General features: G+C 41.4%; 1 protein-coding gene across 1 annotated transcript; it reads left to right on the forward strand.

The window, feature by feature from the left end:
- Positions 1–1,485: 1,485 nt before the first annotated feature.
- LOC135502902 (DNA ligase 1-like) lies at positions 1,486–14,819 on the forward strand. The gene is made up of 11 exons (XM_064796089.1): positions 1,486–1,619; positions 3,806–3,900; positions 4,009–4,149; positions 9,698–9,768; positions 10,642–10,743; positions 10,900–10,972; positions 11,242–11,489; positions 11,695–11,837; positions 12,125–12,270; positions 12,500–12,607; positions 12,910–14,819. The coding sequence occupies exons 1-11, from the start codon at positions 1,586–1,588 to the stop codon at positions 14,044–14,046; spliced, it is 2,298 nt and encodes a 765-aa protein (XP_064652159.1). The 5' UTR covers positions 1,486–1,585; the 3' UTR covers positions 14,047–14,819.
- The last annotated feature ends 3,065 nt before the right edge of the window (positions 14,820–17,884 follow it).

The raw sequence follows: 17,884 nt of genomic DNA on the forward strand, positions 1-17,884 counted from the left end.
GCTGGAGATTACACTTTCCAAAATAATCAGTATCAGTCAGTGATCTACCATGAATAAGAAAATAATGAAATAAGCTTTTCCTGGCACGGGGTGCTGGTCAAAGTTAATTTTCCTGCCAAATTTGTTCGTGACCCCCCCCCCGCACTGTTCTTTTTCAGTTGACACGCATGGTATGTCACGTGATCTTGGACACACAAGATTCCGAGATGGCAGGCAATGTCCCTTCAAGTTGTCTACGGGGTGTCAAGGACATTCCCTGGGACCTTAGAGTAACCTGGCGAAATAACAGATACTGTTACCCTCAGGGCAAAGGGCAGCACCAGCAGATCCACACCTGATAATCCATCTCAAAGCAGCCGAGACCAATGAACGAACTCGATAGCAAAGATTACTTCGGAGCAATCCTCAAGTCGCGTTCATGTTTTGAAACAAAAACTGAACCTATAATAAATGTGACCAGGCCAATAGGAATTTTGACATTTGTTCATGGATGATTCTTAAATAAAAAGATAAGGAAGAAGAAAAAAGATAAAACTGAATGGATGATTAGATAACAAGATAAGGAAGAAGAAGAAAAAAAGGGAAAAAATACGGCAGATTTACCGGGAGTCGAACCCGTGACCAGCCGATCCACAATCATACACCCTTAGCGCTGAACCGTCAAGGCTTTCATGCTGAAGTGGAGGTTTTGTTTGCCACTTATATGCAATATGCAAACGAGCGCGCCACAATTGTGACAAGGTCGCGCAGGTGGCAGAGTGATTGTCCGAAATAGATCCAAGTAATCGTATATTTCGATAGTTGTACATATTTTTCTCAACATACCGCATCTATATACCTCTGTGATATAAATGATTATCTTTGCAGTTGATTTAACGTTTGAATGGCCTTTTTTTAAAGTTTTTAGAATTCGAGGCCAGAAGGGTCAGAGTCATGAATCAATAAATTGCTTCGAATGACTCCGGCAGGGTCAAAAGAAATAGCTGTTGGCGCCGATGATTGTCAGCACCATGTCAGATTTCCGCCCTACCCGTCGATGTACCTGCCCTCCCCTTCTGTCTGATCTAGATGTGTACTCTCCCAACGTAGCGCACCATGTTTCTACACGGTGGACCTTGTCTCCACCCTTAGGGAGACTAACACGGCAGAGCACTTTCGCAATCAGCTGGGTTTTCAGCTGGGACAAGTTTACTTACTACTTAGGGTCCAGCCTTTATTCGTTTTCCTCATACTTTTTGGGGTTCTGCGATGGTACTTACTGTCTCAACTGACTATGTCCTTAAACCTATCCTCAAAGACATGGCTTATTATCAATGACACTACTGCAGCTCATACCATAACTGGGACAAAAATGTGTACCTAGAAAAAATTATCATGATTCATGGCCCATCAGGCATTACCAGAGACAACGCCCACAAATCTTTTAGACCAACGACCCCAGCATGAATGTCATGTGACCTGTGTAGAATGTGATGATCATTCCGGAGGAATGGTGTGTGGAATTTAGGCTTGCAAAAACCTCGGAATAATTCCGATTTTAGTGCAAAATCAGTTCTTATTTTAGGATAGATATGAAATAGAAGATATGGGGGACACGTCAGATGGAGAATCACCCCCAGGTAGCGTAATCTGAAGCGTTGTGCAGAAGTTTTTATTTGATGTCGAATGCATTCGCCACACCATACACATTACACGTGTGTGCATTGCTATTGCAATACACATATAGACAGTGAGTGTGTACGGCATGCATTTGTACACGGGAGCAAAGTTCTGCAGAATACCCGGGACACTCTGTGCTAAATGATAGATAGGAATGTGTACATAATGTACAGAGTGTACATGATAATGTAGTACAGAGCTACTACTGTCCCGGCTAGCTACACAGTAGGTCGATCATTAACCTCACTTGCTCTTTTTCAGCATGTCATTTTGATTTTATCATTTTTATTAACTGACTGTTAGTGCTGCTGATGTCAGTGAGTTTATATCAATCATATGGGATATGGTTATGAAACCGGTGCTTGTATGGTTAGGGTTAGATAGGGTAAACGTAGACCAAAGCCTCCATATCATGGTTTATTCCAACTCTAACCCTAAATCTAACTCTAACCCTAGGCCTAATCCTTGCCCCGACCCTACCCTCTACAGGCACCTTTGTAATGGCTATATTCCTGATGCCGATGGTCTCGTCCTCGGCTCAGCTCGGGCTGTGTCTGTGAGCCTGCTTGTGCGCTAGCTAAAATGCTACATATAATCTCAAGCACATTCCTTCATGTGTCACACTATACAGTAGTAAATGTCACAACCTACTGGCATTTATTTGGGATGTAAAGTCATTGCCCTGCTACATGTAGCTGCAACGTTGTATGTAAAATTACCTGTAAAATTGAATTGAGTTATTTTTGGCCTCTGGGTACTTTAAAATTATTTTCTGGTTCTTGAAAAATAACAATCATTAAAACGTTTTGAATGATTTTATACATTTAAAACCATTGACTCAACATGAAGTCCCCTGATTTGACATCCCACCAAGTTAGAAGCCCAGGCCCCTTGATCCATTGTTGTCATGACAACACAGCACCAACACAATCTATCTGGGACAAAAAACCCAACCAATACAATGAATATGAGGTGCCAATTGTTGATCAGCTGATCTAGGAATGTAGCCTTGTAGGCCTACCATGTGGGGTATACTACAAGACATGACATACAGGCCTACCAGTCCTATAACCTTTGTCATGTTAAACAAATCCTTGGTGTTGGCATGTACCCAAATCTACCCCCTTGCAAGTCGGGAGTATTTCATACCAAGCAAATTTATCAGTTCAGAAGAGGCAACTTGGTTGTGTCTGAATCTGTCTGATTGTGGAGGCTGTTACAATTGTGTGCATAGTCATGGATGAGTGACCTGTAGCTAACACAATATCCTCAGCACAATAGGCCAACACAGCTTATCATAAAGCTAACACTTGTAAAAAAACCTTTTGTATGTTGTCCTATTTGTAAAGGAGTCCTCGGCCTAATCAATGTTGTTATTATTGACTCACCAGGCCATGTTGGGGCTTGCCCAAAAAGTGACCAAAACTCTGGGCCAAGGGATCTGCACTTCATACTTTTGTGGTCAACTGCCAGGGTAGGACCTGGGACTTGTTTAGTGGTCAGCTGGGAGACAATTTGGCTATTGTGTGTAAGACGGCCCATCATTGTGACCAACCTTAAGACTGGTAACCTCAGCTGAGAGAAGCAGGTCAAGCACTTCCACTGCCTGACCAGAAATTGGGCAGGGAGCAAAACGAGTGGTGTGGTCCAGGTTTCATTCCTGAGCTGACTTGATTTTAGGCTGAGATAATGTTGAATACATTTGATAGGAGTATGGCTAGTATAGCCGGGGATGCTTTAAAACTGTGATGAGGGCCTACAAGGGCTGATTTACCAGAAATACCCACAGACCAGCCACTATTGCTTTCGTGTCAAAGCTCAACTTCAGTTTGCACTTGAGCTAACCTAAAGTTTTAGCACATTTTATGACAGCACATACTGAACTGGAGTGCTGAATCCTTAAAGTTCCCACAAATATCCTTTTCAGCCTACCTCAACAAATCCCAAATCCCCCTGAACTGAGTATACATACATGTAGTCGTGATTTCTGGATTGTCGAAGGGATGTTATGCTATCAGATCCTTGTGTCAAGATTCTTCTTACCAGGCGTGCCAGGCTTCTGGTTGGTACCCCCCTCCCCCCAACCATGATTACCATGTCGATGTCTGATTTCAGTTCTGACTTGTTGTCGTCTTTGTCATTTCAGACACTTGTCGGAGAGTTGTGGCCCCCAACAAACGCAAGATGGAAGCTGAGCTTGAAGTTCTGAGCAAGGAGATAACAGAGAAGGACAACAAACTCGTATCCTTTGCACAGGAATTTGCCCTTTCAAAACTTAGGCGTCTTGAGAAAATTTCATCATATTCTTTCTGTATTGTTCGTCTTATTTCATCCTTGACGTATTCTCAGAGGTCCATACAGGTCCAGTTGGAAAACTTGGGGATTTCTTCCGAATTGCAAAAAATCAGGGGCGAGAAAGAGGCGAAGATTGACAAACGGAAGAAAATCAGCGGTCAGTTGTCGGCTCTGAATGCCGATATCTCGAAAAAGGTAGGAATGTTCACTTTCAACTCGCTCGTGATTGATCGATGCAGAAATCATTCGTGTTGAAAAATTATGGCCAATATGTGGGTCATTGTGGATAGGATTATTTGTTCACCCTATCATTATCATATTCGTAAAAGCTGTTACTGTTAGTGTACATGTAGAGCCCAGAATTAACAACATTTCAGTTTTGATTATACTTTTCTATGTTGTAATGCTGATTTGTATGATCCTTCCTTGGCAATTTTGATTGAAGCCAAAAAAGTGTTGGTGCAGTCATGGGAAAAGGCGTTGTATATCCTTGTGGCTTCCCCAGTAAATCACACAGGATCTCATAGTTGTTAGCGCGTGCAGTCGCGCATGATTAAACCCTACTGGAGGAGACCATGCGATACACTGAACAATGCATTGTAATCCAACATGCACAGGTTACCAAGGCCGAACTGTCTCCATCATTTGTGGACCTGCGGAAAAATCAATATCTTGCCGAGTTTCTTAGAAGTTTATCACTCTTTAACACTTTAACACCTGAATGCTTGGATGGTGGCTGCATTTTGATGGTTCATCTTGTCACTTTCTGTAAAATATGGGGTGCGGCGCTCTGCTACAAATGGAAATGCATCAGCCACTGTCGAAAAAGGGCATGGCAAAGAGGCAAAAAGGCAGGGCACCAAGCACAAAGCCCAAAGCATTATCTATTTATCTAATGTTGAAATAGATCCAACTAAAGGACACTGTAATGTAGTCAAAACGAAACCTTCATTCTCACCACCCTCTGCAATGTCAACATTGTGTTGACATTTACTGCCTCCTTCCCACCGATGACATTTATGTGACTTGTCACAGACACCTTACTCTGTAGTCTTTACTCTCGTTTCATCATCTAAGATTGTGTCTGAATATTAGGCCAAGCTCTGCAAGATATTATACCCATGCTTGTCAATACATTAAGGACAGTACTTGTCAGTCCCGAAGGTGTCCCTAATAGAGAGGTTCTACTGCATATACAATGGGTGCGTAACATTAATTTGTCTAATGGTCGTGACCATCGTGTCCCTGACCTTTATCATTATCATTATATCGATTCTGTGGTCTTCTATCAGTGAAACTCGAGGTAGAAGACTATAATGTCCGTACAATGCAAAAATTCACAACGCACATGCAACATTGGATGGCACACGCCCATTCAGGAGAATTGTGACAGAATGCATTGAAATGGTTGTTGTAACTAACAAAACAAATTTGCTGTTCAATTCCAATATCGACTTCTACCAGGGTCTTTATCTCCATCTTGAGGTGTTGCTGCAACAAGGATAGACCGAATGTGCATGAGATATCATTTAGTTGTCAATGACAATCATGGACTGACACTGATGATGGGGAAACTGCTGAAACTTGTAGAAAGATAGCAGTTTAAAATCACGAATCTTTGACCACTGTTTTTAACGCTGCAACTTTCTGGTTACTGATTGTATGAACAAAAAGATATGAAAAGCTGAGCAGGTTTGCGGCATTTACGCAAAAATTAAAATTCAGATACTGTTACTTATGGTTATGATCCTTCAAAAAGTTGCAGATTATGCCACTTAGTCTTTCACTGACCGGCAGTCCAGTCGTCAGTTGTATTCTACACATGGTTCAAACCACAAATAAGGACATACTTTTGAAAAAAAGTCATGCCAGTGCACAGGAATTCTACGGATGATTGCTACGGATGTTCAAAGCTCGTGCCTGAGGCAACACAATGCACTACTACGCTAACTACAAATAAAGGTTATAGGACATATGATATGTATTGTAAGTTCTTAGAAGATGATATGTTTGATCCCCTGTTAACCCTCGTGAGACAGCTCTTGTTACATTTACGTGCAGATTTTCAATGAAATTGAATTAACACCGCTCTGTGTCAGCAAAAACTATGAAAATTTGTCAGGAGCTGGTCATAGTCAGCGGTGACTATTTTTATGATAACATTTAATTGGGGTCACCACTATAATGATGGTCTCGGTGTATCACAAACAAGCGGGCCACATGCTTCCTGGAAGTGATATCTATTCATAGACATGGAATATTGGTGTCTGGTGTCTGGTGTGTGAGCGTCCTTGAGAAAGTTTTGTCTGAAGATGTGGTCCTCTGAGCATCACAGCCCTCAGGGAATAGTGGTGACTGATTTTGCACTGGGTGTCGTTCCGGCACGGAATCCCCTTTCAACATCTCGGTCTGTTTTCGTAAACAGGTATTAATGGAAAACTGGATGTAAAATTGGTGCTATTACGGTTGTTCTGGTTGCTTTTATTAAGGTCTAAAATATGTTTACTTTTGAGTTGAAGATACACAGTCCTTTCTCAAAACTCATGAACCAGTAGAGAGGCTGTCTTGCGATCTGAGCAGAGGATCGTAAAGATCACTGCTATAATTAGCTAATGATAGTCTGGCGATCAATGTTGTCAGCGGGCGATAGGCTGCCCCCGCACGATCATAGTCTTTCATGGTGGTAATAACTTTGGCGTGGGCGATTGGGGATACACAGAAGTCTGTAAGGGAGAGGGATTCAGAGGAAGGCTAAGGAATGTTTCTACAGCAAGCATTTTATGGCAATGTCTGTGGCTGTCAGTCCCATTTGTGACAGATTGCCAATTGTTCAGGCATTGATTGTTTTACTCTGTGATATTTTGATGAGTCATCTTTATGAATGAACCACAACATCAACAGTTCTATCCATTGATCTGGTGTTGGCAAACGAGATAAAAAAAAGTGTGTGATAAAATGTGGATTGTAATCATGTGTTTGTTCCTACTGGTCCTGGAAATTCTCCCAACCTTTTGAAAATGAAGTCACTCCCACTATCGCACTATCGCAGCTGATTTGATATCTTATGTATGTACGGTGTTTAAAGTCGAGATCAAAAGTTGATATTGTCTGTAAATTCGTTTCATTATAGATCGTTTCATCGATTGGACATGCTTTTCCGTGGACATGTTGAAACATGTTCAACACGTTTTTGATGAGTCAGATATATGAATGATTCAACGAGAAAAAACCTGTTACCATCGTCTGTAACAATGGGCCAAGCTGCTGAGAGATGTCTTTGAGACTTTTACGCCAGCGTTACAAATCATTTACAGTAGAAATGAGCAAAATTAGCTTGGTCTGGAATGCTGGTGTAGCCTGCTGCAACCTCTGTCGTGCTTGTTCATTCACATTATAATGATTTCCTCCATCCATTTTGAATGTATTATTCCCCCCCCCTCACAAACTAGGACCCACCCTGATTTGAGGACAATCAAGTTAAGTCAAGCACTGATAGATCAATATGATTTGAATGTTCATAGTGTAAGATATGGTACATTGACTTTTAGTGCTAAGACCTGCATACATATAGGTACATACGTGCTGGTATGCCCATTTCTGAACCAGACATATTTGGTGGGATTTGCAAATTGGCCTGGAGAATATTTAGTGCAGCAGTACTTTTAATTTGTAGGCCTCTCTCACTAGACAATCTCAAGTCGGAAATTGATGCTTATTTTATTTGTGAACAGGTTTGATGAGTGTACTTGTATGTCACAATGTATATAAAGGGATGTAGAAGTTTGAAATGTCCTAGGATAGAAAGTCCAGGAAACAATGTGTAAATCTCTGAGCTGTTGATGGTCATGGCATCTAACCATGAACCGTAATCAGTCAGAATACAATAGGGCCGGACACTTTTTCCAGGGGGGGACACTACAGGAGGTAACAAAATATTGCAAAAATCTACATCTCCAGCCAAATTCTATATCATGATCTGCTTAGATCTCTATCAGTTCAAAGTTTGTATACCTGTCACTAACAAGTACTTCCAAATGCTTTGTTCCACTGTCCAATAGCTGAGGGACAAGCCACCTTATTGTTTGGAAAAGTATGACATCAGTAATGCCCACGTGTCTCTAAAATATTGCGACTAGGTCAAGGTTGGGAATCCCAGTTGGCGAGCCACCGGATGAATTGTTGATAAATAATAGGTGCTGACCTGGTAAATCTGTTGGGCTCATTAGTTTGTTCACTGTGGCCAAGAATACTGAGTCATCAAAAATTTTATGATTGGAAGGAATTGGGCACTCAGCATTTTTGTTTGGGTGTGAAGTTGGCACACAAAACCTGAACATTTGAGGAAACTCCCAGTCCCGAGCTCAAGGCACCTGAGATCAATCAGTTGATTCAATTCAGTACAATCCCTTTCCTTGCCCAATTGACAACACTCATCAAATTCAAATTGACTAACCGATAAGCGACAGGGCAGTCATTAAAAAGTGACTTGCCCAAGATCATAAGGAACAGGTCTGTTTCGGGGTTTACTGTCAAAAGCACAAAGTCTTGTATTGTCGCCCACCTTTTAACCCCCCCCCCCCTCTCCAGTAACAGTTGATGCCGTAAATGGACACAGACAGACCCTGGTTGACCCTGGACTTGAACCACAGGAGAAAGTCTGTCGTCTTGATTAAAGAGATCCTGTCGTGACCCAAGTCTTTATTTCGCCTGGCTGAACTTAGTAAAAATAACTAAATTGGAGATTACCTCTTACAGCAGTTCATTGACTAGAGCCAGTAATGTAATGCAACGTTATGCAATGTTAGCTAAATGAACAGCTCACCGCAGCAACTACCTAGGGGACCTTGAAACTGCTAATATCTAACAAAGGAAACTTATTCCCACCTCAGGTTTTAACCGGGCCGTTCAAAACTCCACATTTTTATAAGCGTTTCTCGATAGCTTCCCTTTAAAAGTGGGTGTCCCCTGGCTACAGAATTGTGATATAAAGTGGCTCTGTATCTTCTGTTTACTTCCCTAGCCCACTGTGGTGTTGCTCTAACAGCAGAGTCAACATAAATATACCAGTTATTTCCACAGGGGAATTACCAATCGTATAATTGATGTTGATGATAAGTAATGTGACAAGGGCCAGTCACCTGACCAACAAAAATTTCATAAATGAAGCCAATTAAGAAAGTGAGTGAAGCTGAGATAGAAAAATGCCTTGTTTTTTGTTCATCGTGATCTATCAAAAAAAGTTGAAGTTGATCAGGTTGTCTAAAACTGATGCAACTTCTGTGGAAAATTTTGTGGACTATTTTACGAGTGGAAAATTTTCGTTGGCAGTCTTGCTGCTCAACATATTTTTTCCCCATTGCATCAGCCGAGATAGATACCAATTGTGAAGAAAATTATACCATGGTTTGCGATGACATTGGGAAAAAAGGCTGTGTTTAGAAAGAAAAAATAGGCTGAGATGAAGGGATATCCAGACAGAGAACGAGAATTAGGGGGTAGGGGCACGGTGCACAGGACATGTTTGCTAACATGGTGCTGAAGTGTTGACCAACCCAGGCCAAATATTTTAAATTATCTTCTTTTTCGAATATTTCATGTCAATTTTGTTTAGTTTTAGAATTACTTCATATGTTTCAGGCCTGCCTAGTGTGTTGATAGAGAAATAATCAATTTTCAGCTGTGATCTTTGCCAAATGTTACAATGATGCATATTTGGTAAAAACCGTTTATCTTATCTTTGCAGAAAGATGCTCTTGCCAAGCTGAAATCAACCTTGCAATATCTGCAGGAATCACGGATCGATGAAGCAATAAGGTGGGTTCGGCCCAGGGGACCGAGCGATTGGTTGAGGGAAAAAGGGACCTCTGTATGACATCCAATTCCCCCACCCTCTACCACTTTCATGAGCAGTTTTTGCCAAATCCCAACACTCTGCACTGCTCATGGCCAATCTAACTTAGTATATTATATTGTGTACCGTACCAAGCAGTAACACTATGTGTCTGTAATCACTCAAATTTGAATATCAAAGGAAAGTGTGCAAATAATCTTGGCATTGACTAATTTTGAATAGACTCGCTGGGCAATTGGACATGTTCCAAGGTGTCAAAGTGAGTGATTGATTTTTGTCTATAGAACATAATGACATATGTATTGTTTTGATGACCACAAGTTTAATAGCAAGGTTGTAATTGGCTGAGGTCATTACCAAAAGTTTAATAGCAAGGTTGTAATTGGCTGAGGTCATTATCAAAAAATAGAATGTCAATCTGTGGTTCTTGGTAGCCTTACGTCTGACTCATCATAAATCTAGGCCCCTTCAAACTGAAAACCTGTTTAAAGTTCTTGACCTCAATATGTAGTTGTGATATATGTTTGTAAATAATGCAAATGAGGTTGATTGTGGGTGGGGGGCTGCACTGCATGGGGAGTAAAACTTCTTCTGGGAAACAACATTTTTGACGGATGGATTGATTCTAAGTGGCAGCACTGTCTGGCTTTGATTAATATCTCGGAGTGTGGCTAAAAATGACTTCGAGTGGAACTAGGGTGGTGATAGTTTGCCAACCGAATGCTTATACTGTCAGTTATGCTTTTAGAAGTTGTCAAGTAATAATGATTTGAATGATTCGAAGTCTTTTGTGCTTTTATCTAAAAATGAAAATCAATAATATCTTCTTGTTTCAGACGTTTAAGATGCCAACTCCAGACAAGGAATTTCCGACTCAACGAAGAGAAAAAGATCGTCAATGAGATTGATACTCTCAATCGTTCAAAGAGGGCGCTCAGGTGAGTTTGTCCGATTTCATCATCAAGGCTTTTGGCATGCTTTCTCAGTCTGTAGTTTTTGAGTCCGTGCTCATCAAGTCTTCTCCAAGGGCATGATAATCAGTTTGTTGATGATAGCTGTACTAAATCTGGATTTTTCTGATGATTTTTTTGCAGGGAGTACCAGGATCTCAATGGTGAGCTGAATAAGATGAAAGAGAAACAGAGGAAAATGAGGGATGAGTTAGATGTAAGTATGTCAGAGAGTTCCCCTCTCCCCTTATTACAGGTGACGTAGACACGTCCTGCTGTGAGTGCGAGTGCTGTACTATAGACCTGCCCGAAGGGTGCATGGTAGCCTGGAAAGACCCTCCGAGCTGTATTTTCTTGGATCTGTCCCGCCTCTTGTTCTTCTTGGACACTCTCCGCACAACGGAACTGTACTTAACCTCGTCCTCATCCTCTGAGCTATGAGGGTCCGCTTGCTTGGTTCTGATGATCAAAACCTTGTTATTTCAGGAGTGTTACAAGTCTGTGTCTAGTTTCAAGACGAGAGAAACCGACCTCAGATCTAAACGCGAAGTGGTGCGACGGGATATCGAACAAGTGAAGGCAGAACTGGAAGTACAGCATCAGAAAAAACGTGATGTGATCTCGGACTTCCGCAGACGGGAGAGGGAGTTTAAGGAACATAAGGAGATGACAGAGCTCAAGATGAAGAAGATAAAGGAAGAAGAGGTGAAGACGGACATGAAGCAGAAAGAAAGGTTGGTAGTTCAACCACCGTGTCAACTTTCCATGCATTTCTGTATTTCTAACCAGAGCAATCGGGATTGAATCTTGCTTACACAACCAAGGACTACAGGAGGTATCAACTCAATTGGGGGAAAGAACATGGTCAGCACCCCCTCAGAGAGATTTTGAAGCCATGACTCCCATCTAATTTCATTGACACAACCGTCCTTCTTTCAGTGATGATACTTACACCAGTGTCCACGTCGAACCGTTGATAATCGAACCTTTCACTGAAGAGAAACAGTTGTGCACCACCCTCCTCACCTACCTCCAGCGATATGTGGCTCCCACTGACCAACCAGGGTCTGCTGGCAGTCCAGGTCTGTATTATTCCTACTAAAAATCAAAATCAAGTGAGCATTTGCCCTTTTGCTCTGCGCGAGGTTTCCGTCCTCGCTGAGCTCACCGTAGGACACCTGTGTTACTTTTTGACAGATGTATCGCTCCAGTCAAACTCCCTGCCTGACACTGTCTTCAGAGCGGAACGTACCTGACGAAGCTGGGCGCTTATCGCCAGAATCGAGGGACGAGCGTCCCACTAATCAGTACCGGTAAAGAAACGATAAAAGTAGATTTCAAAACATTGAAATATTTCCAAATATTCCAGGACCCACCGACCAGAAACTTGTCGAGCAAGATGGCATGTACCTACTTCCAAGAAAACGTATGGATGAGGACGAGGTTAAGTACAATTCCGTTGTGCGGAGAGTGTCCAGTAAGAACAAGAGGCGGGACAGATCCAAGAAAATACAGGTGCGTACTATTCTTGAATGAGTTACGTTAGTTTGAGTGTCTGTCCTTTGTTGGAGACATCTTACCCAGAGTGAGTGTAGCTGGTGCCTAGACTGAGACAAGTTAGAAACCCATCCAGGGCCTGGTATTATAAAACTTTGATGCTGCTCCTCAGTGGAGACTAGCATAATAAAGATTTGAAGTCTTGCCTTATATCTGCTCGCATTAACACGCCTTTGTTCATCTTCAGGTCACCCACACGCCAGAAATCTTCGCCCAGTTTGCCAAACTAAACCTGAACGCACCGTCAAATGCGAATGAAGTGCCAGTATCTATAGAACAGCTCAAGGGTAGGAGGGTAAGTGAAAAACATGAACATTTGGAAAGAAATATGTCAAATGCCCAAAATACCTCTTCCTCCTGGCCATCTAAGGAATCACTTTGAGAGAACTTGAGTGAAGGTCGGTATGCCAGAAAGAGAACCCCCATGTGCAACACTTTCAAATCAACTTTTTTCTTCAAATGAAGTCAGTCTTGCATGAAAGTCTTATTCTTTCAAATGACGATCACTAGATAACTTTTGAAATTATTCACCAGTTAGTAAAAGTGAGTGACCCCCTGTTGAATCATTCTGTTTTAATATCTCATCTTATATTTCAGCAATACTACGTAACTGCTACCCCTGCGTCGAGAACAGTTCCACAGGTTCAAGTCGGACCAAAAGGGGATGGAACTGACTCAATTGTCGCTACTGATGATACTGTAGATGATATAAAACAGATCGGTGATGTCGCCAATTCCAGTGAGCAGAGTCGTGATGAAAATTCCAACGAACCTAAAATGGAGCAAGCAGACTCTGAGCCGAAAACTGACCTTGAGCTGAAACCAGACAACCATATTCCATTGATAGACGAGGCTAAGAAAAAGACTGTAGCCACTCCTGGGAAAATTGAGGAAGAAAAGGAATCACAGGGTTCAGATGACGTTTTTTATGACAGTGATGATGACGTGTTCTGTGACGACATCCACAACATTCCTACTGCTCCGCTGGAGAAGAGACGTAACTTCACGCTCGTGAGTTCGCGGAGTGATATCAAACCGCTGATGGCGAACGCAGACTTTTTAGCAGACGCCATACGCGGTTGCAGCCAGAATGGTTTTGTGATGCCGTCTGCTCAGACAATGTGTCCAGCGATGAGTAGTGTTGTTGAGAATCCGCTGAGTAATACGGCGTGCTTGAATGCGGTTGATGCAATTGCAGAACTGTGTGAGGACGATTCAGACAAAACCGAGGATAACGTGTCACCTCAGAAACAATTAGATTTGGGTGCAAGTGCACTTGTTTTGAATAAAGACGTAACAAGTTCAACGCCCAATCAGGAGAATACACCCGAAGTGCAAAATCCAAATCCCGATTTTAGTCTTGCTCAGGTGAAGTGTAATGGTGTCGGCACGGTTTCACCTCAGATAAACGGCGCGTCGAATCACACAGATTTGTCCAACGGCAACCTAAGCGACACCGACATGGATTCTTCCGTTAGAGATTTATTACGTGATATAAAAACATTAAACAACGGGACTATGTCGGATGTGGAAATAGAACGGAGCACGGACAGTTCGGACATCGCAGACAGTTACGAATCATCGGAACAAAATCTTGTGGTGAAAACTTTTTTATCCAGCGATGACGGGGAAATCAGTCGGCCTGTGATATGTCCAAAAGGACAAATGTCGCCAGAGAATCTTGATGATTCGTCAGAAGATACATTGAAAGTGGAGACTTCTGATGAGTCGTAACACAGTGTCGCCATCTTTAGGTAGAATTGCTCAAAGCGGTATTTTCCTCCTCGTCATTCCTGGGGTAGCTGTGTGTTGATGTGAACAGCTCACTTTGATAACCACAAGTTTTGTTTCCATCATCAGTTTCGACTTCATGATACATTACAGCTAAAATGACCTCTTTACAAAGCTGTATATAGTGTACTGGTAGTGGCACCTAGTGGCACAGTGGTCGAACCACTAATCTCAAATTATTTGTGGTTTTCATTGATAATTTCACATCAACATACGTAGAATGAATTCCATTCCATGGAGGTTATTGATTGGCATTTGTGGGCTATCAATATTGATGATATGATCATAAGGCATTGACATCGAAGTCATTAGGCTATTTCCTTAGATTCTTTGTTTCAGAGCCTTGAGGGTTCCAGGTCAGTTCTATTAAACTTGCTTCAGTGTCAGATTCGCAAACTTTTCTTGCTATATAGTCTTTGGATACCGATTAAGAAAACCAAAATTTGCTGACTTAGTGACACTTCTGTAAATTTGACAGGAGTTTATACACACTTGAGTGACAGTTCTGTAAACTTGACAAGGTTTGACAGTTCCGTAAACTTGACAAGGTTTGACAGTTCCGTAAACTTGACAAGGTTTGACAGTTCCGTAAACTTGACAAGGTTTGACAGTTCCGTAAACTTGACAAGGTTTGACAGTTCCGTAAACTTGACAAGGTTTGACAGTTCCGTAAACTTGACAAGGTTTGACAGTTCCGTAAACTTGACAAGGTTTGACAGTTCCGTAAACTTGACAGGGTTTGACAGTTCTGTAAACTTGACAAGGTTGGACAGTTCTGTAAACTTGACAAGGTTGGACAGTTCTGTAAACTTGACAAGGTTGGACAGTTCCGTAAACTTGACAAGGTTTGACAGTTCCGTAAACTTGACAAGGTTTGACAGTTCCGTAAACTTGACAAGGTTTGACAGTTCTGTAAACTTGACAAGGTTTGACAGTTCCGTAAACTTGACAAGGTTTGACAGTTCTGTAAACTTGACAAAGTTTGACAGTTCTGTAAACTTGACAAGGTTTGACAGTTCTGTAAACTTGACAAGGTTTGACAGTTCCGTAAACTTGACAGGGTTTGACAGTTCTGTAAACTTGACAAGGTTTGACAGTTCCGTAAACTTGACAAGGTTTGACAGTTCTGTAAACTTGACAAGGTTTGATAGTTCTGTAAACTTGACAGGGTTTGACAGTTCTGTAAACTTGACAAGGTTTGACAGTTCCGTAAACTTGACAGGGTTTGACAGTTCTGTAAACTTGACAAGGTTTGACAGTTCCGTAAACTTGACAAGGTTTGACAGTTCTGTAAACTTGACAAGGTTTGACAGTTCTGTAAACTTGACAAGGTTTGACAGTTCCGTAAACTTGACAAGGTTTGACAGTTCCGTAAACTTCACAAGGTTTGACAGTTCTGTAAACTTGACAAGGTTTGACAGTTCTGTAAACTTGACAAGGTTTGACAGTTCCGTAAACTTGACAAGGTTTGATAGTTCTGTAAACTTGACAAGGTTTGACAGTTCTGTAAACTTGACAAGGTTTTAGATCCATCATTGTCATCATTAGCAGTTCTTATTAGCCATTCTTTTATTTGAAAAGTATTCTGGACGGAAATTGGTGAACGTTCCGTGAACCAAATGATAAGTTTTATGTACTTAGCGGGATATTTTTGAAAACCTGCGGGTTCTGTAAACTTTCAAAAGTGATTGTTATTCGATGTGCTTGTTCTTTTAAGAACATTTGCTTTTTTTTTGCAAAATGGCTATCTCATGCAAATCAAAATTCATTAGTTTTGCTGCATGTATATTGGATGAGTTTGCTTTCTGCATGTGGACCAAAGCTTTTTAAGAAGTCCATGTATTGCAAGTCAAACATGATAATATATAGCCGCACTTACACCACCTGAAAATGGACCACCAATCTTGGTTCGGGAACCAATGCCGCACCATCGAAAATCCACCAAGCGCTTACACCAGCGCTGCAGCTAGTTATAAAATCCGGCTACAGATGGCGCGCAAACAATAAGCAGAACGCGGAAAGCCTTGGCAGAAAGCGCCATTTCGAAAGCGCCGCCTGGAGCCGAACCATCTAACTAGCTAATTGCCGAACCATTTGCGCGTACACCACGACAAAGCCGAGCTTTTAACAAGCCGGGCGAATTTGGACCATCAAGCTTGGTGGGACAAATTCGCTCGGCAATTTGTATCGGCAATGGATTGCCGAACCAATTTGTCGCGGCAATGTGGTGGTGTAAGTGCAATTGGTCCACCAATATTTCGTGGTGTAAGCGCAGCTTATATATATTTTAAAATGAATATATTATGATAAAGTTTATTTTGTTTTGATTGATTGTCAATCAATTTAGCGAAACTCTTATTGATTATGGTATGCTATTGTATGGAACCAAAATTCATTTGATGGGGAATGATGATTTATACTGGGTGACAGAAGGCCTAAGTTACAGTTGAAAATGATTTTCAGGGTTATTTTTGACAATTCAGTTTCTGATAGTCGCTTGGAACATTTGGGGTCAGTATTTTTTGCTGCTACGAAATGTAAATCTGTTTGTTTTCTGACCGCCGCTATTTGATCTTTGGTATGTTTTGCTAACGTCTGCACTTGTTTAGTTTGACGATCGCCAGGTTTTTGTTTGGTGTGAAAGGTCACAAAATAGGAGAGGTTGATTTTCGTCACCAAATTTTGAAATAACTTGTCGCGAAATTGAGTTTAGAGTACTTTGCTGCTGTGAGCTAAAGGTTTACTGAAATATTGATTTGGACATATTTCAATAAACAAAGCGTTTCAAGATCTTTGGAAATATTCCCCACAAATCGTCAATGCGGTTTTTGCAACTCCAGCTGTCGCTTATTTAGTTGCCAGTATGCACCAAATTGCATTGTAAGTTAAAATGTACATAAAATGAATCTTATGATTAATTGGCCTGTAATTTACACCTTTCTATTAGATTGTGCATGCGAGTTGATATCGTGCATACCCGGTATGTCTCTATTTTGTCTGTGTGTAATCTGCAATGGTGCCACTAGGTGGCATCAGATATCTCACAATTGGCATTCATGTGTGTTCAGGGGGCCAGTAGCCGGCATGGTTACTGTCTTTATCATGTGTAATGTTATGCTTAATAAGAAAGGAGGAATCCAGGACCCGGGACAGATTACTGCTTAAGGTGTCCTACTGACTCTGATCCCAAGGCCAGGGTCTTGTCATCACTTTGTCAGTGGGCCTCCTTTATTTCAAGTCATGACATGATCTAGTATACATGATTATGGTGGCGCTGGCACCAGGACAGAACACACATTTCATCTCTTCACCACACTCACTGTGTGCATTATCCAAGGACGCAATCATATTTTTAGAAATTTGTTAATAGAAACCAACCCCTGGTGGGTCATGTGAGGTTTGTAAATGTGTGCTGTAGTTTTGTGTCGTGAAGTATTTGCATAAAATTTACATAAAATGAGTAAAATTCAAGGGGCAGTGTCGTCATGGGGCCTAAGAAGACTCATGTTCTGGAATATCATGGTCTGTTTGTGAAAAAAATCAGGATCTTAATTGCTTAAATTTATTCTTGTGATCATGTTGTAGAATCAAGGGTCTGTTTACTAATTAAATGTCATGCTGTCTTCATGTTCTATGAATTGAAGATGTGCCCAATAGATGTATTATTTTTGACTACCTCTGTGTTTTCGTACTTAATTTCTTCAGGGCTGACAACATGTCCAATTCTCTTCCCATTTGTTCTTAGATTTGCCACCTGGGTTACCAGGGAGTTCAATGTAAT

Source organism: Lineus longissimus, chromosome 19 (assembly GCF_910592395.1).
Source record: "Lineus longissimus chromosome 19, tnLinLong1.2, whole genome shotgun sequence".
NCBI classification, from domain to species: Eukaryota; Metazoa; Nemertea; class Pilidiophora; order Heteronemertea; family Lineidae; genus Lineus; species Lineus longissimus.

Coding starts and splice junctions, on each gene's coding strand:
- LOC135502902 (XM_064796089.1), top strand. CDS start 1,586: ATGGGGGACACGTCAGATGGAGAATCACCCCCAG. Junction 11,838..12,124: donor AGGGTCTGCTGGCAGTCCAG/GTCTGTATTATT, acceptor CAAATATTCCAG/GACCCACCGACCAGAAACTT. Junction 12,608..12,909: donor AACAGCTCAAGGGTAGGAGG/GTAAGTGAAAAA, acceptor CTTATATTTCAG/CAATACTACGTAACTGCTAC.